General features: G+C 41.0%; 2 protein-coding genes across 26 annotated transcripts in view; one reads left to right on the top strand and one right to left on the bottom strand.

The window, feature by feature from the left end:
- The first annotated feature begins 1,454 nt into the window (after positions 1–1,454).
- On the top strand, positions 1,455–2,528 carry ier2a (immediate early response 2a). The gene has a single exon (XM_008415837.2). The coding sequence runs from the start codon at positions 1,579–1,581 to the stop codon at positions 2,107–2,109; it is 531 nt and encodes a 176-aa protein (XP_008414059.1). The 5' UTR covers positions 1,455–1,578; the 3' UTR covers positions 2,110–2,528.
- Positions 2,529–9,375: 6,847 nt separating this feature from the next.
- Positions 9,376–23,354, bottom strand: part of cacna1aa (calcium channel, voltage-dependent, P/Q type, alpha 1A subunit, a) — an 84,242-nt gene continuing 70,263 nt past the window's right edge. For 7 of the 25 annotated variants that reach the window (XM_008415803.2, XM_008415804.2, XM_008415807.2 and 4 more), the window contains 8 exons: positions 21,385–21,488; positions 19,041–19,156; positions 18,814–18,946; positions 16,828–16,941; positions 14,357–14,395; positions 12,549–12,759; positions 12,166–12,431; positions 9,376–10,926 (listed from right to left, as the gene is read on the bottom strand). In XM_008415803.2, coding sequence (XP_008414025.1) covers positions 10,126–10,926; positions 12,166–12,431; positions 12,549–12,759; positions 14,357–14,395; positions 16,828–16,941; positions 18,814–18,946; positions 19,041–19,156; positions 21,385–21,488 — 1,784 coding nt within the window. In that variant the 3' untranslated portion in view covers positions 9,376–10,125. The remainder of the gene's footprint in view (positions 10,927–12,165; positions 12,432–12,548; positions 12,760–14,356; positions 14,396–16,827; positions 16,942–18,813; positions 18,947–19,040; positions 19,157–21,384; positions 21,489–23,354) is intronic. The other 18 variants (XM_008415810.2, XM_008415818.2, XM_008415819.2 and 15 more) reach the window with 7 other exon arrangements.

Raw genomic sequence — 23,354 nt, 5'->3', positions numbered from 1 at the left:
GTTCTAGCGCATTCAAAGCATTTCTCCAAATCAAATGTGAAATAGCTGAACTTCATGCAAAGTTGGGGGGGGAAACGTTTTTTTTTTTCCTTCTTCTTTTTGCCCATATATGGTCTCGAGGAAGTAGCATGCTGACGCAATATGTGCTACTGTTACTTTAAATGGCTTCAGGAAACAAGGGCTCCCACACACGTCATGGGTTTTCCTCAGCAAGGCCCCAGAAGAGCAGGATGTACCTAATATGGGCATCTGTCTGTTAACCCCAACCCCTCCCCCTCCCTCCCTCCCTCCCTCCACCCTCCCCTTCCTTTTTGTGTTTCCTGCAAAAGGAAGGAAGGGGGATGGGTGAGACCAGACGGAAGCTTGAACTAATAATACAGCTTCTCTTCTTGACTGCTCCAGATAGCTGCAGGAGTGGAATGGCATTCATTCTTGAAGTGAAGGTGGCTAATAATAGACAGGAATTCCTTCCACTGCTTTGACTATTCCCACTCTTGCACTGTAAAACGTGTATGTGCATGAAAATCCCGCTCTTCAATAGACAAACCCGAAAGGATTAAAAAAAAAAAAAAAAAAAAAAATTCAGAATATTCTAAAATGTCAATTTCCAGCAAAGTTTGGCAGATTTCTTCTAATCTGTCAGAAGGAAATTAATTTTTAATGTTTTCCAACTAACCTGAGGAGGTTTCCACCACTTATAAGAAAGCTGTCATCTAAAATAATTATGAGAAATATAGTCATAATTTTGGCTTTCAAAGTCATATTTTCTGCTTCAATTACCTATTTTTCCCCCTGATAGTCACATCACAATTACAGCTGTATTCTATAGCTATTATCTATTAGTTTTACCAAGTTGTAATTGTTGATTTCTGTGTCATAACTCTGAAAATCAAAATGTTGACATTGAATCTTACAATTGAGACTGTAAAAGACAAACGTACCATATTTATTGAAGTGAAAGTCAAAATCGAGTGTTTTCCTCTTATTTGTGACTGTAGTCTCAATTGTGATTTTACACCCATATTTATGACTTTTAAAATCAAAATTCTCTCTTAATCTCATATGCATGAAATAGAAAGTCAGATTTAACAGTAACATGTAAATCTTACTTTATGTCACGTTTCAAGTCTCTCATACTCGTGGCCTTGATTTTGAAAACACAATTTTGGCTTTGAATTACAAAATGTCTTCCCTATAAATACCACATTACATTGCTTTATTATTATTGTGCAGGGAATTTATATCCATATAGCTACGTGTGCTTTTCATCAATTTCTGGGTTATTTTAAAGCTGTTTACAACAACTTTTATTTACAATCTTAGGACTTGCATTCAAGCCAAAGTTATAAGCTTATTAAAAATAGTTCACAGTTGACCCACACAGCCGCTCCACGGCCGATGGGCGGGACTTCGCCCTGTGACCGATGACGCTAGGCGTGTGTGACGTCAGCGAGGTTATAAGTATCTGTCCCGCGTGGAATCTTGTATTGTGTCTACGAGTGAAGTTGTAGCAGAGCGACGGGGTCATTGAAGTGATTGTTTTTCCTTCCTCGGACTAGTTTCAAAACAAGCTGCGAGATGGAGGTCAGCGCCGAGGCCAAGCGGATCATGGTGGTGGCATTGGGCAAACTGTACAGCTCCCGCACGCAGCGCGGGGGTCTCCGGCTGCACCGGAGCCTCCTCTTGACTCTGGTGATGAAATCCGCTCGAGACATTTACCACGCGGCGCAGACTACGACTGAAAGTATGGAGGAAGAGCGCGAGGAGCAGCAGCCCTCTGAGGTTAAGATGACCACAGAGGCGAGCGGCACTCAGGAGCTCCAGGGTCCCGCTTCTCTTCCTCACCTGGCCGCCGACGCGGACGCGCAGGGCGACGCGCAAAACCTGGAGAACGCTTGTCTCGGCGGGCCGCCGCACCACACGCGGAAAAGACGGGGCAAAGCTACCGCCGAGCCGGACTTCCTGCCGTGTAAGAAGGCAAAACTGGAGTACGGGACTGCTCAGCAGCTCATTGTCAGCTCAGTTTTGGTGGATTACGCAAACTGTTGTAGTGAGCTGGGACCTTCCCCGAGCCCCATCCCCCTCCAGACAGTTATAGCAGCGTGTTGAACACCCTGACAGAGGACTTTTGAAAGTTTTCTACTCGGCCCCGTGGGAGCCGTGATGAAACGCCCCACTACGGTGCGCCTGTTCCAGTGTCTGGGCCGGGGTACACGCCAGGGACAGCGAAGGCCCCGAAGGGGACAGCTTGGGCTCGGACCAGTTGGATCGCTGCAGTTCATGTGACCCCATGCCTCATAATAACTTCATCTGAACACAGGCGGGACTTCTCAAGGACTGGGACCATTTCTGCCTTTCATCGACTTATTTCACATAAACGTGAACTCTGTTGCTGCTTCACATGGCAAACTGAATATGAGCTTGTTATTGTCCACATCCTGACTTAACATAGAAGATGTGATCAAGTGTAAAATTCTCATTGACTGCAACTACCTCAGTATTTATTAAAAACTTTTTGTACTTGAAAACAGTCTAGAGTTTTTTTTTTTTTCTTTTCCCTCTTTGGAAACATGCAATTCAAAGAGATCCATTAAAGGGATTTGCATTTGGGAAAACTGTCTGTGTGAAAGTGGTGCCTTTGGAACCTTGTTTGGGTGCTTAGAAGTTATTTTCCTTCCCCCACAGTTTAACATCCCCCCCCCCCATGCTGATTAGCACAATAAAACCAGGGAGTATTCAGGAGACTGTGGTCCTAAAGAATGAAGGGGGGGTGCCATAAAGCCATTGACTGGCCAAACACTGAAAACAATGGAGGGTTTGTTGTTCCTCAAGTATTACTACATGATAGTGAGTTGGAGTACACATTTTTTCCCCTTAAGAGCATTCAATTATTGTTGCATCATTAATAAAATGCAAACAAACAAAAAATATTGTTTAAGTAAATATAGGCAGTTATGACATGAATAATTAAAAGTTTCATGTAACTGGTGTGCAGGGGATTCACCAGTAGCTGTGTTTGTTTTGGGGGAAGGGGTAATAGCCCAAAAAGGGGGGCGGGGAGGAATTCAGTAGGGGGTGTTCGGCTGCGTGAGGCCTCAACTGAGAGCTTATTCTTCCGGCTGAAACCGGAGTGCCGTCTGTGTACGGAGATCTAGACGAGACCGGTCATGGCTGTGAAAGTGCAAGCGTCATACACGTTACACACAGACTGGTTTCTCTCACCAACTCATCTGTAAAGAGGAATTGCTGAATATTATGACATGGGAAATGTGACCTAGTTCTGATTCATTTGTATTTGCATATGTTCACAATATTAGAGCCTGTGCACCATCCACAACACTAAGGCCGGCGTGTCGCCCCGGTAGAAATTATGAGGAGGCAATGTGGGAAAAGCAGGATAAGCTCAAAGCTGAGCTGCCGGAGTGATCTGAACTCATCATTAACCACTCACAATGTAAATATTGTCACCTTCCTATAAAAGAATGCCTCAAGCCATTTTGTGTCTAAATCATCTTTGGCAATAAAAAAGCGGTGGTGGCTTTTTTTTCACTCCCCAAAAATGTCTTCAGCCATTATTTCAGTTGAGCAGTTAGGTAAAAAATATACAAAAATTGCTGTTATCAATCTTTCTGGATGATGCACAGTCTGCAATGTGTCACATTAAACCAATTTATTGAATTTACGGTAATAATTGTTAAAGACAAAGTGGGCATCCACTCAGCTGTGGATTAAAAAAAAGCAGGGCATATGGCGTATGCCTCAGCTGATGCATTGATTTCCTCACTGGGTGACAAATGGTTCCCACCCACTCAGACCATTTAGCCCGTCTCTTTTCAGACGCAGACATTAGAAAAGCAGCTACATTACATTTATGGGTATGTTCAGTGCTCGTCTATAATGTGGACATACATTTAATAATCTTGTTTTTAACACGGCTGCTTATTCATACCCATCAGTTCCCCTTTTTTAAAACATCAGTACTTCTAGAATAGCCATATCACAATTGAGCAATTTCAGTAAATTCTCACGTTTTTTTTTATTTATTTTTTTACCCAACATAATCGTTTTCAAAACGAGTATAAACAATATACCTAGCATAGGTTTTCAGAGACAGTCTAAGCCGTATTTCATGTTATTTATAAATGTGACAAAAGTGGGAACATCTGAAGTGGAATGTTTGATTTTGATATTCGATATTCTACAGCTGGAATATCGATGACATTCCGACTTGTCGGTCTACATAAAAATAGACCAGTGTTCATCTTAAACGTAACATAGCATGACAGTAGCCGCCACCGTCAGAATTATTTCGGTAACTTCAGTGAAGAACTAAGCATGCATTTGCTCACATCGACGCACAAAAGCACTGAGTAAAATAAGATGATAGGGGGGTAAAAAAAAAAGGCAAAGGCATGTGCATTCTCTCTGGATTTTATTCTTTAGGAAGAGATCTGTTTGGAATTACAAAATGCACTGGTAGAAATAGCGGTGAGACTGGCCGAGAGTGAGAAAGGTTAGAGAGTGAGAGAGATAAGAGTTAGAGAGGGAGAGGGTGGGGGGAGAGTACGTTAGTGAAGGATCAAAGGTCCAACAGCCAGTTAGAACAAGCACATCAACAGACTTGGCTAGCTCCTGCACCCCTTGATCCTCACATGAGTAGATAGGAGAATACACCGTCTTCAGAACTGTGTTGTTTATTCTCTTTTTCATTAAAAACAGTTTTTTTTTTTTTTGCGGTGTCCTGAACTTGGATGTGTTGTGTGTCTCAACCCCATAAATGAAGAAAAGAAACAAGACTTTGACTCTTACCAAAGTCTCTTCAGTGTTTTCATATTTATTTATTTATTTTTTTTACTTTTTGTCTTTTTTGTTTTCAAAAATAGAAGAAAAAAAAGAAACATTGCTTTTTTTTTAAAAACATCTATCTATTTATATATCTTTTTTTTCCTCTTATTTCTTAATTAATGTGCTTTTTCTTTTCTGTCCTGAAGATGACTTTTAACCCACGGTGTGGCATGCACATAGCACATGCATTTCTGGAACTAGATTTTTTTTTGTACTTTTTGATAACTTTTTATACTAAAAAAAAAAAAAAAAAAAAAAAAAAAAAAAAAAATCAATCAAACAAACAAACAAACAAAAAAAAAAAATACTTTTTTCCTCCCCATTGCGACTTTACATTGCTTTTTGAAGAACTCGTGTGGTTAATCAGCGTGTTAGTGGATTTTACTGCAGCATATACACAAAGATGGAAAAGTGAATGCTCAGGTTTTGCACGTCTCATTCAGAAGTTTGACTGACAGCACGCACGCGCACAAACACGGATAATCGCAAACTGTCACGATGACATGACAGACGTGTTCAGAAGTTGAAAAAGGATTTCTGCTGACAAAAGCATAGAAAACAAACAAGCAAGCACAAGAAATTAAACTTCAGTGATCCCAAACACATTCACCCGTGTAACATACGTACGAGCAAAAAGCTGAATTCCACACACAACAACCAGGAGCTACATACCTAGTTGCTTTCTGATTTTTATTTATTTCGTTTTTTCTTCAGTGTAGTGATGTGAAAAGTACTTGTTCGTGACATCCCACCAAGGCTGGAAAGACACTAATAGGCAGTTTTTATTTTTCATTTCTGTTTTTGTTTTTGATGCATTCTCTGGTCAACGTGTGATAGGCCTCCAGGTTAAAAACGCCGGTCAACTTAAAAAAAAACAACAAAAAAAAAACCAAACAATAAACGGGAAAACGACAGCGGTCTGGGGCTGACAGTGGTGTGCGTTGGTGACCTGGGGGTTGTTTAGAGGCACACAGAGAAACACACCGACGGAGATTCGGAAGCCTCGAAACACTCAGAACCCAGGTGATTTCCAGAACATCAGCAAAAGCCCAAAACGTCATTTTCTCCAACCCGTCTGAACTGCGCTACGGTGCAGTTCGCTCGCCTGCTGACAAGGGTGAACACTGATGAGGTGGCCTGGAGGTGAGAGGAAACGCTACAAGCACAAACGCTCACTCGAACGTAATTGAGTTTTACTGTCGTATGGCTCCCCCTGGAGGTCGCCAGTGGTGTCAAACATTTCGGATTTATCACCTGCCTGAGAGCCGACAACACTTGGCTGCAGACACAGAAACTGGCAGAGTTGTGCTGACGGGTGGGATCAGTTTTAAGATAAAAAAAAAAAAAAATCAGTGAGTTTTATAGAGACATCAGAAAACAGAAACTTATTATTTTCTTTATGTTATTTCTTGCAACCGCCCCACCCTTCTTTTAAGCTATGCATTGGGAAACTGGTTTTCAAGTGGAAATATCTGGACAGTTATTGTGGACCTTAAAGCAACTCTTTTTGAAAATATAAATTTGTTAAAGGGCGTGTTATTATGTTGTCTTTGTACATTGTAAGGCAAAGCTGATGTATTTATATATTTAACATAAATATAACATATTTGATTAAGCAATAATTTGCATTTTGTTGGGGTTTTTTATATTAATCTCAAGAGTTGTTATCACTGCTGCAAACGGTTGAGTGGTAAGACAGGATTAATGGATAATTAACACATAACTATGTCCAAAAATACTGGCAGTAATCTTTTAAATACCATCATAATAAATTGATAAATTTTTAATATCAGCCCTGCAAAGATACTTTTACCTCTGTTGTGTGTTTGTGAATCTTTGATAGACGTAAAACTGAAAGTTTGCATTCACTTTGTGCACATCTTGGAGCGGTTTGCCATGTGAACATTTTTAAGCTTGCTGAAGAATAAAGGGGACAGAGATCATGTGGTTGGTGGGAATTACAAAACTATATTACCTTCCTTTAGATCTCCTGTTCAGGATGGATGAACGATTTCTAATGGAAACAATCTTCAGATTTTGCATCTACAGGTTGCATACAATGATGCTAATAGCCTTTTCAGAACTTGTTGAGGTACCCACTATTTTTATCTTTTCAGTAAATAAAATAAATAAGTAAATAGAACAGTCATGTTGAAAATCTATAAAAATCCCCCTTAAAATGAAAACATTACGTGCTCTTATCTTTAGAAGCATGTCTCAGCATACAGTTAATACCATTTTCCCCAATCTTGTTTTTTTTTTTAGTAAAATGTTTAATGGTGCTGAACAATTTCCACATCCTCATCCCTTGTTTTAAATTAAGCTCACCTCTTTCAAAGGTATAGATTGGATTATTTGACATGTTCCAACACTCTAGATCAGTGGTCCCCAAACTTTTTCCTGTGAGGGCCACAACGTTTCCCTTCTCTGGTGGGGGGCCGGAGTCAGTTTGTAACAGAAAAAGTGTGACGATTGCAGGAGTGCCTAAATGTAATAATGTATTTTTTTCAAGAAAGCACAATCAAATAAATCTCTCTGGGTTCTTCACAGAACAAAAGTCAGGAAATAAATAATAACACTATTAACGAAATAAATAATAACCAAATAATCCTCTCTGGGTTCTTCAAGGAAAAAATCCAGAAGGACTAAAGTCCCTATTTTCCGAACTATGAGCTGCAATGGACTATAAGCAACAACCCCAACGTTTTTTTTTTTAAACTAGTAAACATCCAGGTTTTCCACAACAATGCAGCAGCAGCAAAGGTGGACGGACAACCAAATATTTAGTCATAACAGGTCAATTGAATATCACATTTATTAGGGTTGAAAAAGAAAAGGTTTCCAAGATTAAACTGAACTGATTACGGTAGTTTCCAAACGGTAACTGTAACAGTAAAAGTGCTGATACTTCGTGTTGCTACTAGCATGTGCTAATTGAAAATAGGCACCTTCTTCTTCTTTAGATTTCAACAGCAGCTTGCATCCATTATTGTTGCACTACTGCCATCTACTGGATCCTAATAGCTACACCTCAAATTCTCATAATGATCCCAGTATTATTTAAAAAAACGAAAAATCTTCCTTTTTCTCCCTCAATGCTATTTAACTGATCAACAAGATTCTCAAATTTCAATTCCCTATTAAAACCTAATTCCGTTTTAATGGGCGCTTTCTTCTTTTATTTCCAATTTTGACTTCCAATGATTCACTTCCTGCTTAAGAGCCCTCTGGTGGTTGAAGAAAAATTCACATATAAACGGCTTATAGTCCAGAAAATACGGTACATGGAAAAAAAATCTGAATGCTCTCTGGTGTTGTTCAGGGGGCCGGACCAAATGTGGATGCGGGCCGAATCCAGTCCGCGGGCCGTAGTTTTGGGACCACTGGTCTAGATATTATTCGTCCGACTACCAACAAGTCTGCACACCTCCAGAGCTCCACGAGGTTCTGTGTCTGTCACCAGAGCCGTCTCGAAAGAGAAGACAAGCAAAAAAATCCTTCTCCGACAGCATGTCTGAGTGTTAAGAGGTCCACCACAGGGTTGGAAAAAGGATTACCTGAGCTCCAAAAATAAATAAATAAATAAACAAAACACAGAGCATCCATCTCATTCTCACAATCACTAATCAAATACAAGCAATTACATTAGCAGTTTATCCAACATTTCCCTCGGAGACGAAGAAAAACAAAGATGAAGAGTTTCTCTCCTTTCTGTGCCTTCTTTCTATTGGTCTCTTCCTCTCTGATACCTCTGTTTGAACCCCAAACGCTGGAAGACTTTAAGATTTGAGTTACTGATTTGTCTTGACTTTTCACCACCACGTTACAAATAACCAAAAAAAAAAAAAAAAATCAATCCATGTTAAGTTTACCCTGCTACCCATTATATCATAATAGCATGATGACGTTTGTTACAAAAAAGTTACTTTCACTAAAAATATGTGCAATTCCAGCTGTATCAGTGGCAGGCATTTGGCACAGAACGGACAGTTGACGAGCAAGCAAAAACGCCCCCCACCCACCCCACGCCCACACCCACCCGCAGATAAACATTACACTAACTATCTGATTTCCCTTGTAGCCCTCTGTCGTTTGATTTTTACTGAAAATGAAGGTACGGTAAGAGGAATGTCATTCAGAGCACAAAGAGAGAAACAGAAAGTATTTTTCAGTAAAAAAGAGAGAAACCCTACAGACCACAACGGAAAGGAGGAGAGACCCCCCCCTCCTCCCAAACAGACAGTAGATTCTCATTGTTTGTATCGTTAGTATTCTTTTGTAGCATTCATGCAGGTTTCCATAAAGTGTTACAACTCCGCAAGTCTTAAAAAAACGAAGCCGTGTGGGGTGCAACAGAAGATTCAAGCTTCGATGTTCTGTAGAAGAAGAAGAAGAGGAGGAGGAGGAAGAAGAATAAGCAGCCGCAGGAGAAGAACAAGAAATACTGCAGAAAACAGTTATTTGTTTGTTTTTTGTTGGTGAAATCCTTCCTCATTTTTTTTTCTTGGTCATGGGATGAGGTTGGCTAAAGTTTTTTTTGTTGTCTGTCTCTGAGAGGAGTGTGTTAAATATTGCCAACACACCCATCCGGTCCTCTGGCTGTTTTTAACAGACATTTTACCACCCCGGCAACACTTCCCAACTCTCCCACCCACTTAGCCTTCTTACCGTTTACAGGCAGAGGGCTCGTTGTCAGATTTAAAAACACAGATGATAAAACTCATCAATATTTCATTGGTGGCTGGGAGGGTTGGATTAGACTATTTTTTTTTTACGACTAACTCAACAGTTAGCCTCGAGAAAACGTTATAAAAGGAAAATAAAAGGTTGTTCCTTTTGCTCTGACTTTAAAGTGTCTTTTATCGAGTCGCAACTCTTGACATCTTGTAAGTGGCTATAGCTCATTGCCAGAGGCATAAATTAAGACACAAAGAGTAGTGTCTATCATTTCTCCTCCCATCTTAAAAAAACTTAAATCTGAGCTTGGTCTCTTTTGGCATCAAGAGATGATCAACAATGCAAGCAGAACACAAAAGTTGTTGCTTCTTGTTACTCCAGACTCAACCTTTGCCTTCTCGCTGTGTCTATGTTACGCTGATAACAATCCTTTCATCCCGCGAAGCGTCCATGTGGCACCCCAAGAAGCCGGGGTGACTAAAACTAATAACCAGATGAAAAAGAAAGGTGGTTTCCCTTGGCAGTCACTGCTCTGGCTAGGAGCTCTCTTTTTTTTGTTTTTTCAGTCTATTGATTATACATCCCTCCCCCATCCCCCGGGGGCTAGCACCAATCGTCTTCCTCCCTTTCACCATAGGGTTCGTGCAGTCCCTTGCGGGGACCCCTCGGATGCCCAGCCGGAGGAGGAACCTTGTGAGGCCCAGTGTGTGGAGGTCCATGGAGGTGTGTGGAAGGGGATGACGATCGGTAGCCGTTTGGTAGGCGGCGCTGGGCAGCGGGCTGAACCTGGTTCTGCACAGGCCCAGTCAGGGCAGTGGTGGGAGGAATCGCGTGGCTGACAGTCCTGGGTGAGGTGCGAGTGGGCTGCGGGTGGGGGTTGTTCACCGGATGAGGCTGCGGAGGAGGAAGGGGGTGGGGGTTGTGAGGCTGTGGTTGTGTGGGAGGAGGCAGAGGGTGGTTGGCCAGGGCGTGGGGGTGAGGGTTCCCACCCTGCATGGCACTTGGCTCATAGGCGGGTGGTTCATGGTGCGGATCATAGTCCTGGTACTCCTGGTTGTAGAAGCAGCCATCCCCTTCCATGGAACCGCCTCCTCCGCCTGAGTCACCCCAGCGTAGTGGGGGATGATGACTCTGGCGGGGTGTGCCATGGTGGGCCATTGGGACTCCAGCTGGGGGTGGACCCTGCCCTTGAAGAGGCTCTGGAGAAAAGTGGCGGGGACCTGGGGCTGAGGGTCTGCCCTGCGGTCCCCCAGGAGGAGTGGGCATGGACTTACGGACTACGGGGGAGTACGTGACATGGGGTCGGGGTGTGGCAGGGGTCTGAGGCAACTGTCGGCGACCTCTCCGTGGTGTACTGGTTCCCGAGGTCGATGGAACTGGACTTCCGCTGACTGAACTACTGCCCTACACAAAAAGTGAAATAAAGCAAATAAAAAGAACGAACCACAAATTCAAAGACACAACATGTAGAACAAAGCAGAAGATGATGAAGACAGAGCATAAAACAAACAGAGAAGGAGTGAGAGGAATGCAAGAAAGACAGAGAGAAGCAAGGGAAGACGAGAACAAGATTTGAGAGCAACAAGAAGAAAAGCCCCGATCATGATGTTTGTGGAAGAAAAAAGAAAAATAATAAAGGCATCAAAGAGCAGCAGAGCAGTGGATAAACAGGAGTAGAAGATGTGAATTTAAGAGATGAGATTCCAAACAGCACCATACAAAGAGAAGCAAGATGTCATGCAGAGGAAAGAAAACAAAAGACGACAGAAGAAAAAAAAAGTTAAAGGGTTGATTTGCAGACCAGCAAACACAGCAGAGTGTAAGTATTGAGAATAAAAACAGAAAACAGCTTTAGTTCACTAGAATTAACTTTGTTGTATTTGTCCCTTGTGTAAAGACCCACAAGGCCATTTTTTCAAGGAAAGGAACATTTAGTGGTGGGGTGTGATAAAACACTAGCAAGGTAAGAATATTAGACAGCTGGTCACAGCAATAAGGTAGACAAATATACATTTTCATTAGAGATGCACTGAGAAATTAGTTGAGAATCCAAAGATTTTAAGCTTGATAGGCACCATACTTAACCTAAAATGGTTTCCTGTGCATCTCAGAAGGACAACAATTTAAGGACAACTCTGTTTTGCACAGCTTTCATTCAGATTGCAGGTTGATAGCAGGGTTGGTAGAATAGGACATCCCAATTTTGAGAGGACAAAACTTATGAGATAGATGCATCTCTAATTTCAATGAATATTTGCTGGATTGTTGGCGACATACTGACTTCATCAAACATACATGCGTCAATTATATATTTTGCATTATTATTGTCACAATAATGCATCAGTTTATGTGAATGTAGTAGTACATAAAAACATTTTCACATTTTTTTTGACATTCTGAAGACAAAATGGCCTCTGATTTAATAGCAGCATAAACGATAAACATTTTGTTTCTTTTTTTATCACGTAGGTAGTATCCTTCTGGAAAGGATGTGATTTACAGGACATCATTGTGTCTTGGGTCTTTTTATCATTTCATAATATATAAGGTAGCTGCCATCAAATTAGAAACACTGGATTTCATAGCACAAAAATATAAAATCCGTGGTTTTACATGCAGGTGCCAGATGACCCTGGAGCCCACCTGTCTGTGCGGAACGTTCTCTCGGCCCTCGCTTGGTGATCGCGACCAGCGCCGCTCCCGGTCTCTGTCCCTCTCCCGGTCATGCTCCCTGTCCCGGGAGTGTCTGTGTCCATACTCGCCGCCGCGTTCTGGCACGTAGCGTTCCTTGTCCACGGAGCCGTGGTGGTGGTGGTGATGGTGGTGGTGCTTGCGGTCTTTGGATCGGCCCCGGTCTCGGTCCTTCTCTTTCGATGTGAGGTCACCAGACTGTGTGGTCGTGCTCAGGTCTGTGGCCGGGCGTCATGTTGGATTTATTATCAGGTGTGTTAAAAACACACAATTTAGTTTACAAATCAAATCTAAAAGCAACAGACGTAAATGTACTCGTTTCTATTTTTTCTGACCTGTGTCAATCTCACTGTAGCGACAGAGGGACCTCTCAGACGCCCGATGACTGCGATCCTTTCGCCGGTGTCCGTGTCTGGAAGCTCTCCCCTCCTCGGGTATCGAACACTCCATGTGGTAATCATCTCCTTTGTCTCGGTGTCCTCGCCCAGACCTGCTGTGGCCCAGAGACGAGGCGGACCGCTTCATTGGACTGTTGTCACTGATGGTCTAAGAAAGAAAGAGAAGCCACCGAGACATGAAGAGAAAGTTTCTTGTGACCATCAAGATGGCGTTTTTGGGAAAAAATGTTTGTGTGCTAAATTTCTTTCCCCCTAGAATTTCTTGAAAACTCATCTGAACTTAAAGACTACTGTGATTAATAATGCTACGAGCATGCTCTTTCAAAATCCATGTTAGGGCAAATGAAACTCATAGGGCAGGGATCTGCAAAACAGCCTATTGGGCAGGTTTGGTCTAAACCCTGACATGTTGTGATTCCTGCTATCTAGAAAAATACCTAAGACCATATTAAATACTGAAAAGAGAAACCTGATCAGACCTGATCAAATTGTAATAATGAGATGTTTTTGCTAGCAGCTCTAAAATATTTCCCTCATCTTCACTGCATTGGTGAAAATGTATTCTCTTAAAAAAACAGTGTCACGGAAATGATCAGGTTTCTGGTTCATTTTACAGGAAGATATTCTAGACTGAAAAAATAAACAAAAATCTGCCATGCAATGAAGCTGTGTTCTCACAAATATACATTTATAGCTGCAGTGTGCAACAGATACGTCCTTTACAAGGTTACTTCATGTACTCAGTTCAATTAGGATTCTTTTTACTTTTCTGCAGATTCAGAAAAGTCTGAAGGAGGGGCATTGGGTGGAAATAAATGGTTACTTACTATAAATTGCAGTCCCCTATTTAATAATAAAAACAAAAAAACAAGCAACAAATAACACAAGAATTACAATAAGAGGAGATTTGGCAAACAGCCATGCCTTTCATGCTTCTTTGACTTGCTTTAAAAAAAAAATCAAATAAAAAAATACAAATTGAAGAGTCATTATAACTTGCGATACTTCCCCATCTTCACTCAGAATTGCCCTGAGCATGGCACATTCCAGGTGGCAAATTTATTTTCTGCTCCTATGTCACGTGTGCTTTTCCAAAGTCATGCATACACTGGAGTTGTTTCGATTCATCTGATGGAAGTTTTTGTTTGAGGAAGGAGTGCCTGAGCAGCGCATTTGGTCAGCAGAATATAGTAATTTTAGCAAATCCTGAAATTCCTTGTCTATTTGCTCCAATTGTCCTTAAATTTCATCATCCGTCTCTCTCAAGCAAACATGCATACACATTTTTGTTTGAGACATTTCTTTTTTCCCCCCTCAAGTTTCTTGCATGCAGGTTGAGCAATGCTGAGTGCAGACCAGGGTACAAACGGGGGAAACCGTCAACATCGTTGCAGTTAAGCAGACGGGCTTGAGGACACACAGCAACAAAAGCAGTTGGCAGCAGCTGAGCAAAGAGAGACAGAGTCATAAGATCCAGAGAAAGTAGTTTGAAAAATAGCTAAGGAGAGGGGTCAATTCCAAGCTTCAAACTGTAAAGTCTGAACCTACTTCTACCACTGTGGAAACTGGGCTGGTGTAATATTTCATGCTTTTATAACTCCTTCTCAGATAACCTTCCCCTATAATAATGCATGATAGACACAACATGAAGACATCACATATGAGGGGGCAAAAAAAAAAAAAAAAATCAACAAAGAGGCTGAGAATGATTGAGAGGAACGAACAACAGAAGACAGGGTACATACACTGAGGTTACTGCCACGGTGCTTCCCTTTCCTCCGCTGCTGGATGAGCACAAAGAAGACACGCGCACACACACACACACGCACACGCACACGCACACACACACAGAGCCACAAATACACCAGAGGTATGGTCACACACGGAGCAAACCCATAAAAGCAAGAGAGGGGCAAGGAGACGATTAAAGGGAAAGAAGGATAGTTGGAAACACAATGAGACAGGATACACCAAAAGACAAGTAAAAGCAAAGGGATGTCAGTGGAAAAGATTCAGCACAGACAAAGATGGAGCGCCACGATGAAGAAAAAGAGACAGACAGAAAGAGAAGGGGGGAAAGATTAGACACCAAAGCAGCAGAGACGGTGAAAGAAACAACACTTAATACAAACACTGGCAGTGGCGTCCACCACCACAGTGCCACGGCGACACTCAAATTGTCACTAAGGTGCAGGTTTGATTGGCTCAATAGAATTTGTTTGCCTAACTTCCTTTAAGTTTGTTAGAAAGCCTAATCTCGATTTATCATGTCAGGCAAATATAGAGCACTTTGCAAAAATATTGGCACAACTTTTTCCCCTTATAATCACGAACGTGACAATGTTTAATTGAAATATTATGTGACAGACCAACACAAAGCGGCTACCAAATTGCGAAGTGGACGGAAAAGGATCTGAAGTATCATTTCCAATAAAGTTCCATACATTTTAATTTAAGCCGGGGACAAGCTGTATGATTTATGACCCGATTTTACCTCCAAAAATACAGATATCTGGATTACCAAGACAAAAACAAATTAGTCTGTCTGAAGTCTGAATATATATTTTATTACCACCGCCTACCAGCATGTCTGATTCCTAAAAGAGTCAACCTCACAAGAATCTCCATGAGAGTTCGATACGTTCAGTTGGCTTTAGTTCTTTTTCAAAATCCTGCAGCGTGTGATTCCTCGGCAGGAAAACTTGTTAAGCATGTGATCGGCAGTTTTTCAGTCGAGGAAACAAGAACCAGTCTGTTAGGGTGAACTGGAATCACCCAGCCAGTTTCCTGAGTGGAAACTGAGCTTAAGATTAGGGTGATGACACGGAGGCCTGCCGACCTCAAAGGCTGGGAGCTAGCATGCCACTTTTTAATAAAATGTAAATATAAACATGTACATTATTCCTCTTGAATGAACTTATTCCAGTTACAATGTTTTATCAAAGTAAGTGGTAAAACATCCACATTCGCTGTAAACCTCTGCTGACCATAGATCTCCAATTAGAACCAATGGATTTTATTGAGACATATCTAATTGAAGTAAACTAAAATGCAATTGCCACACTTTTCAGGTAATAATTTTAATTACGGAGAGTTTTGTCACTTCACAATTGTGTTATTGATCTTTCACATAAAATCCCACCATAAACAATAAGTTGTGGTTCTAATGTGAGAAAATGTTTAAAAAAAAAAAAAAAAAAAAAAAAAGAAATTTCTATGAATATTTCTGCATAAGCAATCAAAGATGCACTTCAGTTTTGGTTGTTGAGTGCCTGAAGGAACAAAAACAACCGCACATTGGCGACCACAGCGATGACGGTGGGCAAAAACACCCACATGTATGAATCTGCCTTAACAAATGTGCACACTTCGATTTCAAACAGCAACACACAGCAAAGCAGCAGGGCCGACGTGACTCCGAGGGCACACGGAACAGTGAGGTCGCAGAAAACCTGCAAAGCACACGCATGCACAACACACACCTGCACACGCAATCCCACACATGTTTAACCACACAGCATTGTGCTTGTTCTATTCCAAACAGTGAGTAATAAACCCATTGCCCATTGCCTGTAGGGAAGAAAATTGAATAAAACACAACTAAAAATAAAAAAAAGTAATTCGTTAGGTAGGGGTCCTGACAATTAGGCGTAGAAGGAATAAATAAAAAGTTGGGTCTAGGGGACCGTGTACGTGTTCAAAAAGGTTTTTTTTTTTGTGTGGATGACAACCAGAGCACTCACTGATACGTGAATGATGACAAAATGGATGATAGTGTGAGATAAAATAAACAACTAAAAAAACAAGGAAATCGTGATTAAATACCATCATGCAGGTGAAAGTATAAACTGATGTTAAGAGGTCTGATTTAGACTTGCTAAGCAGACTTCTAGCAAGTAGGCAGCATCTGCTAAAACATTTCTATGTCTTAGCATGTCCATGTTTTAGCCAGACAAGTATCTTAATGGACAGGGATTTTCACGACAGTTAGACACACCGATCGTTTCCGATTAGACACGAATGTAAAACAGAAACCAGCAATTGCAGCAATTTGTCCAACGCTGCCTTAACGTGTCCCCCAGAACTTCTTTGGATTGGAACGCCAGGAGGAATTTTGTACTCAGACCTTGTAATGGTGCAAAACAAAGGCAGATGAGGCACGCACATGATGGGGGAGAAAACACGAAGACAGTGGAGAGGTGGGGATGCTGCTCACTTGGTTGTCGCCTGGGAGGCGGGGCATGGAAGCGGCCCTGCCGTGGCCTTCCATTGGTGGAAATTGCTCAGTATCCGAGATACCATCCTGCCCCATCTCTCTCATCTCTACCGTCTGTAAACAGAGCAGGAGAGCAGGAGATGGTGTGACTGGCTGCCATGATAGCTAACAGGGGAGTTAAGGGGAACAGTTGGAAAACGTCTGGTACAGTAGAGAGCTAAAGGGTGGGAGAATTTGGAAAGCGTATGCATCGGCGGCCGGCTGCCACAGCGATTGAAATTCAAACACCGAATGACAGGAAGTACACTCCAAACAAAAGCTGCCATCAACTCAACTGAGTGGACAATGGGAGGAGATTTTTTTGTTTTGTTTTCCTTGTTGAAAGGTTTTTGTGATGACATAGCAGGAATGGAGTTGAGGAGAAAGTCATGTGCAGCCCAACTGTCATGAGACAAACAACAGTAAAGTTATCCAAATGCAATAGCGACACGCTGCAGGCAGCAAAGAAGGTCGTGAAGAAAATGATGACTGCTGTTGAAGGTTAGTTTGCACACAAAACGGTTAACGCCCAATTAAGCATCTTGTTTTTGTTGACACAATGCAAATTTGTCAACAATGTTGATGCAGGTTGATGTGATATTCTAGTTAGTTTTTTTTTTGTACATATATCAAAATCTGACTCGCAGGAACGGTTGAACTATACACGTGTCAGTTGAAACCGTTTCAGACCTTTGTCAGACAGTGCGGAGGGATTGCTAAATCTGATGCAGACGCCACTGATTAGATCTAGGAGCACAACAAACACGAACATGAGTCACTTTGAAGACAAACACAAGATCGATGCATGTAGTCGTGTGCTTCAGGGAAGATACAGAAAGATTTTTGAAAAACAAATACACCTGACGAGAAAGACTTTGAGGGTGAGACGGTTAAAAAAGAAAAGTAAGTTTGGTGCAAATCCGATCGTAGTTGGAAATGATTTAGCGAGGACAAAACAGCAAGTAAGAATGGTCCAGCAAGAACTGTCAACCCCCCTTTTATACAGTAGAAAAATAAGAACAGAGACAGGAAACGAAGGGGAACTAACATTTACGCACGGAACAAAGGATATCTCATATTACCTCAATTGTAGTGAACGGGTTTGGTTTTGTTTCAGATTAAAGTAAGTACAGCCACAGCTAATGAAATAATTCCATTTAAGAATAGAAAATCACATAAAAAAACATTTAAAATATTATTTACAAAAGGACAAACAAGCCTAATCGACGCGCGTATTTCAATTTACGGAGATGTACCTGCACTTCGCTTTCACTATAATTTCCTTGAGGTTGAAGCTATTTCAGAATAGTCTACTTCATCAATTTCAAAACAACTTTAGATGTGTGTTTGGGATCTCCGTGTCAATTTTGAGGTGATGCTCTGTTTGCGTTATTCCACTCTGTACAATGTACAATAACACTGGAACCGAAAAAAAGTCTTAACTGCAGGTAAAATGTGCGTAAACTTGAAATGGTGACACTTCCTGTCGCTGTAGCTCATCTGCTTCAAGGTTCTACTTCTACCCATTTTCTTCTGACAACAACGTAATTTGTTTTAGACGCAACTGCCACTAGGCTGGTTATTTCTTTTCTGGACCATGAAATGATTGTGCCTTAAAATACCGTCAGGTCAGCAGATTTTTCAGACCAGCCAATCTGTCATCAGCAATCATGAATTCAAGTCGATTACATAAATCTCCTTCCTTCCCCATCCTGATAATTGTTATCCAATAAAACGACTGGTGAGTGTATGATGAATAGATTTGAACTTGTTAAAAAAAAAAAAAGGTGTACATCAATATGACATTCATGTCCATGGCGACTTCTATCTGAGAGTTCATTGAAATGTTAAATGCTCACTGACACCTGATGAGGACGCATGTTAACTATGCAGTGTTGTGCATTAGCACTAAAGGTTTTCTAGGGTATGTCTTTTGAAGCCGTCTACCTGTGAGTTGGTCATGCTTCCTAGGCCGTCCTCAGAGTGCCCTTCAGGGCTCCAGCTGCCAACCTTCTGGGACATCTCCTTGGCGCGAGCCGTCACCCATGACTGGCTCTCTGGGATCCCGCCCTCCACCGGCCTGCGACACGCACAGAAACACATCTTCCTGCTTTGATTTTCTTTAAAAAAAAGAAGTAATAATAACAGTGCGTCAAAAGGACTGTTGAACTCACAAGCTGTTGCCAGTGTCTGTTGTTTCAGGCGGAGGCAAGGCGTTGTTGAGTCCCGGACCCCCGTCCTGGGAGGGGGTTGGTGGCTCCACGCGCTGAAACAGTAATGGCGTGCGGTTCTGTTTGAGATATACAACATGGCCGTCGCCAGCTATCAGGCAGACTGACAAGGGAAATGCAGGGAAAAGGTGCAGAGCAGGAGCAGAAAGGAGGCAGTTGCCTAAAGCAAGGCCAGGCAAACAAAACCAAGGGATCAAAGTAAAAAAAAAAAAAAAAGAGTAACTCTGGAACAAGTGATACCCCACAGCTAGATCAAGAAAGAGAAGAGAGAACATCGAGGAAGTTAAGCAACAGAGTGCTCTGTAAAGGACTATAAGAAAGAGGAATTCACTACTGAAACCAGAGATTGACTAAAGAAAAATAATCAGGCACCCTCTAGGGCAGTCACGTCCATTTCCAGTTGATACAGACCAGTGTCGTAGTTTGAGGTGAGTTTTAAATTGGTCTCTGCTTCGACAGCCCAGGTATAAATGTTTTATCTCTTCCTCAGCACGCCACCAAGTTTTAAAGCACCTGTTAACGACCCACCGGTTCACATCAGGTCAGGTCTGAAGCAGAGACGCGCCTAAAAGTTGCAGAAAGCCAGCCCTCGAACTCTGGAAAAGGGTTTTGGGTTTCTTCTGAGAATCAGGTAAAGGCGAACATGGACAGAAGAGGCAAAACAAGATGCAACATGCTTCTGGATTAGTGGATGTGAGACTATAAGAAAAGGGAGTGATAAATTAGGGAAGATGATAAAGAAAAAAGTCAAATATGAAGCACTACCTTCTTTGTCATTTATTTATTAGTGATCTTCTAAAGTTGTAAAATGATTGACAAAACGTATTTCACCTTGTGTGCAAATGTATGAAAAAAATTATAATCCATAAGAAGCTAAAATATTATTTTGAAACATTCAAGCTGTCTTGTTTTATCTAATATTAAACCAAATATATTGATAATGACAATAATTATGTACAAAATGTCCTTTAAAAATGAATTACTAGGATCCACTTTTACAGCTATAGCAACCCTGACTTATACAGTAGTTACTGTCTAGGTATTATGTAACGCATTTCACCAATTAATATCAACCTTTTCATGTCCCCAATCACAACGTACTCTAACTTGGCGGCTACTGAATCTTCATCTGTGCAGCTGAAGAGGGAGAAACGGTGAGTACAAGTTTCAGCTTGGCGTTGACGTATTGTACGTAACCAAAGTCATCGTTATAGTGCTATTGATTATTCATAATTCTTGAAAAATTCTTAACAAATTAAAATATGTCTGTAGTTAAAAAGTTAATGGCATGCACAATTATGATCAAAAGGATCCCACATTTCTATTATTAAACTTCATTTTTTTAAATGTTTTTTTTATTTCAGCATTTTATATTGTTATAAGTTTTATTCTCCACTTTAATAATGCAAAGTAGTTCTATTAAGGACCAGTAGGAGATCAAGAGGTGGAGCTGGTGCTCCTAACATCATGTTGCATGGGACAAATGAGGTGGAGACAGTTTGATAGTGTCATTTTGGTGAGTCAATGAATGAATGAGGGGAATTGTGTGAGGTTAGAGTCAAAGGGATAATATATGAGGTAACAAATGCACCTAGTGATCATATTACTACATGCAGTTAACATGTGAAGCAGGCAAATATTGCTAATACAGTAGCATAACCCTGTCAAGAAGTAAAACATTTCCACTCAGAATATTTCCTCTAATGTTTCCAAACACCTTCAGGGGAAATATGATTGAATACAGTAGCCATCATGTAGAGAGTGGTCACTCCACTTCCTTGACATGTGTTTGAGTGCTGAGTTTAAGGGTAAAGGAGAATGCTTTAATGCAGTGCAAAACAGTCCACGGTCAGGTTAGCAGATGCAATAGCTGTGCAGGAAGTCAATATGGGAAAGATAATAGGGTTTTTTTGGGGTTTTTTTTTTAGGTACGGGCACCTTTGGGGCTGTGACAACACCGGAGGCTAAAAAAATATGTGACCTCGAATGTCACATTCTGAGCTTTGTACTTTGTGAAAGGTTCAGTTTTTAATCTCCACACCAAAATGTCAACACCGAAATTGCTGTAATAGACTTTGGCCACAAGATGGCAGCAACGTGTTTACAGAAAGCCTTTTCCAGCGTAGGAGCATTTACAAAGTCCCGACTGGAACAGAGGCTGTCACAGCCCACATTTGTAGAAATGAATCTACACACCTGTGGTCTTTATTTCAGGGCGTCAGTCTGCCTTTTTAATTCAGGGGCTCAGAGGCAGGCAGGTGCGTTACTTTACTAGAGGCTGCAGTACCTGTTCATCACGAAGAGCCTGGGATCGCTTGATCTTGCTCTGGCGATAGTACTCCATGATCATCATGGCCGCGTAGATTTTCCCAACCGTCAAGTCTGTAGCTGCTGAGAGAATGACAAGTTACCCTGCAGGATTAGACACTTTGGTATGGGCCCTGAGCATGGAGGATGGTAAAGAAGAGCGAGGCATGCACAGAGTGTGCAACCTGCGCTTTACCACACAGAAACATACACAGATGGAGCAATAAGTCTTTTCACTGACAGATGGATATAAATTTTCATAATTTTTTTTCCTCAAATAGAATGGCTCTCAAAAGTAGTAGAATTTCAGATTTTTGTGATGCAAACGAAATGAAAACATGATCTTTTCAATTACTCCAATCATTTTGAATTTTTTTTTCTTCCAAAATTAATGCAACATTTATTTTGTACAATTCAAATGCAAATCAAACTAATTTGTTAAAGAAAAATATGAAAAAAAAAACAGAAATAAAAAGTTGCGATAATCTAGTTAATTAAATTGCCCCTTTTCGTTGATCCCAAATATTCTTGCAAAAAAGGTCTTTGATGCTTTTTAAAAAAAAATTCCAACAGGTTTGTTCATTTTTCTGTTGAATTTTACAGCATAGGTATGAAACATTAAATATTGAAAAAAAAATCCGAAATGATTCATCTTGACTCATTTTTTTACATCACAAAAACATGTCATTTTAACAGGCGTGTGCAGACTTTTTGTATCCACTGTAAGTTGTGCTTGCTATATTAAAACAAAATGCCATGCAGTCCCTCCCACATTGCCAGTATTGATGCATTCTTCTATCTTTTTCACAAGATTTTAAGAGCAAGATTCATGCACTCATAACATCTCTCAATCTTTTGAACCACAAACAGCTTCAGAAATGTATTTACTCTGGGGGTGCTGTCATTGTAACTAGCACAGTWCCAAATCAAAGACTTTGCCAGTGCATGCAGTACAAGCATTTACCAGTTTATCTCCAGCATTAAAGTCATCCAAACAATTTCTTCCGCTTTATGGTTAAGCGTGTGTGACATAAATTATGCTTACATATTGACACTGAGATAAACCTCTCAGGAAAAAAGTGCACAGAAATACAAGGTTTATCAAACTTTATTCTGGGTACCAATAGAAGGAGCACACATTCCAACATGGAAACATTTACCACTGATTTAGGTTTTCCACTACARCTGTTTCAGAGCTATCTCCTGTACTGATGTACTTCTTCACAAAATGCAAAACTAAACAATGTAACTGCAATATAAGACATCAAATGCCTGTAGTTTGTGCTTTTTAATCCCTTTCTAGACTCTAAGTTTTTGTTGATCGGTCCTCGTCTTCCAATATCTTATAAATGTAATTAGCTCACGTACTGAGAAAGACCTCCATGCCACTTGATGAAGAGCTGCTAAGGTAATAGAGACCTTTGTGTCAGTGACGGCGGTCAAGGGAGGCAGCTAAAAGCGTCCTGGATGAAGGCTGAAGAATCAAGTTTAGAAAACCACTTCAGTTGACCAGCATAGAAGTTAATAACCTAGATCACATCATTTGTCAAATTATAACTCAAAAGAGATGCAGGTATAACCTAACGGTGATCTGCATTTCTGCAATACCACAGGCACTGCAAAATTGGAATTGAATACGGTGCATCATATTGGRTGCAAAAAATACACAAGAGCCAAAACGGGTTTACTGTTGATAGTTAGGGATGTATAGAAATGTCTYCTCAGTGCATAGAACTTCACATTTAGACTCGAGCTCTGGCTGCCTGGAGTGAAAAGACATCTATAGAGAGTTTATCTATAGTATGACACCCTCTGATTTCAGGCACAGATAAAGCAAGAAATAGGAGATATGGTGTCGTTTGTATGTGTTTTTTTGTGTGTGTGTGTGTGTGTGTGTGTGTGTGTGTGTGTGTGTGTGTGTGTGTGTGTGTGTGTGTGTGTGTGTGTGTG

Source organism: Poecilia reticulata, linkage group LG8, assembly GCF_000633615.1.
Source record: "Poecilia reticulata strain Guanapo linkage group LG8, Guppy_female_1.0+MT, whole genome shotgun sequence".
In the NCBI taxonomy this organism is placed as follows: Eukaryota; Metazoa; Chordata; class Actinopteri; order Cyprinodontiformes; family Poeciliidae; genus Poecilia; species Poecilia reticulata.
This window is presented reverse-complemented; position numbering and strand designations above follow the sequence as displayed.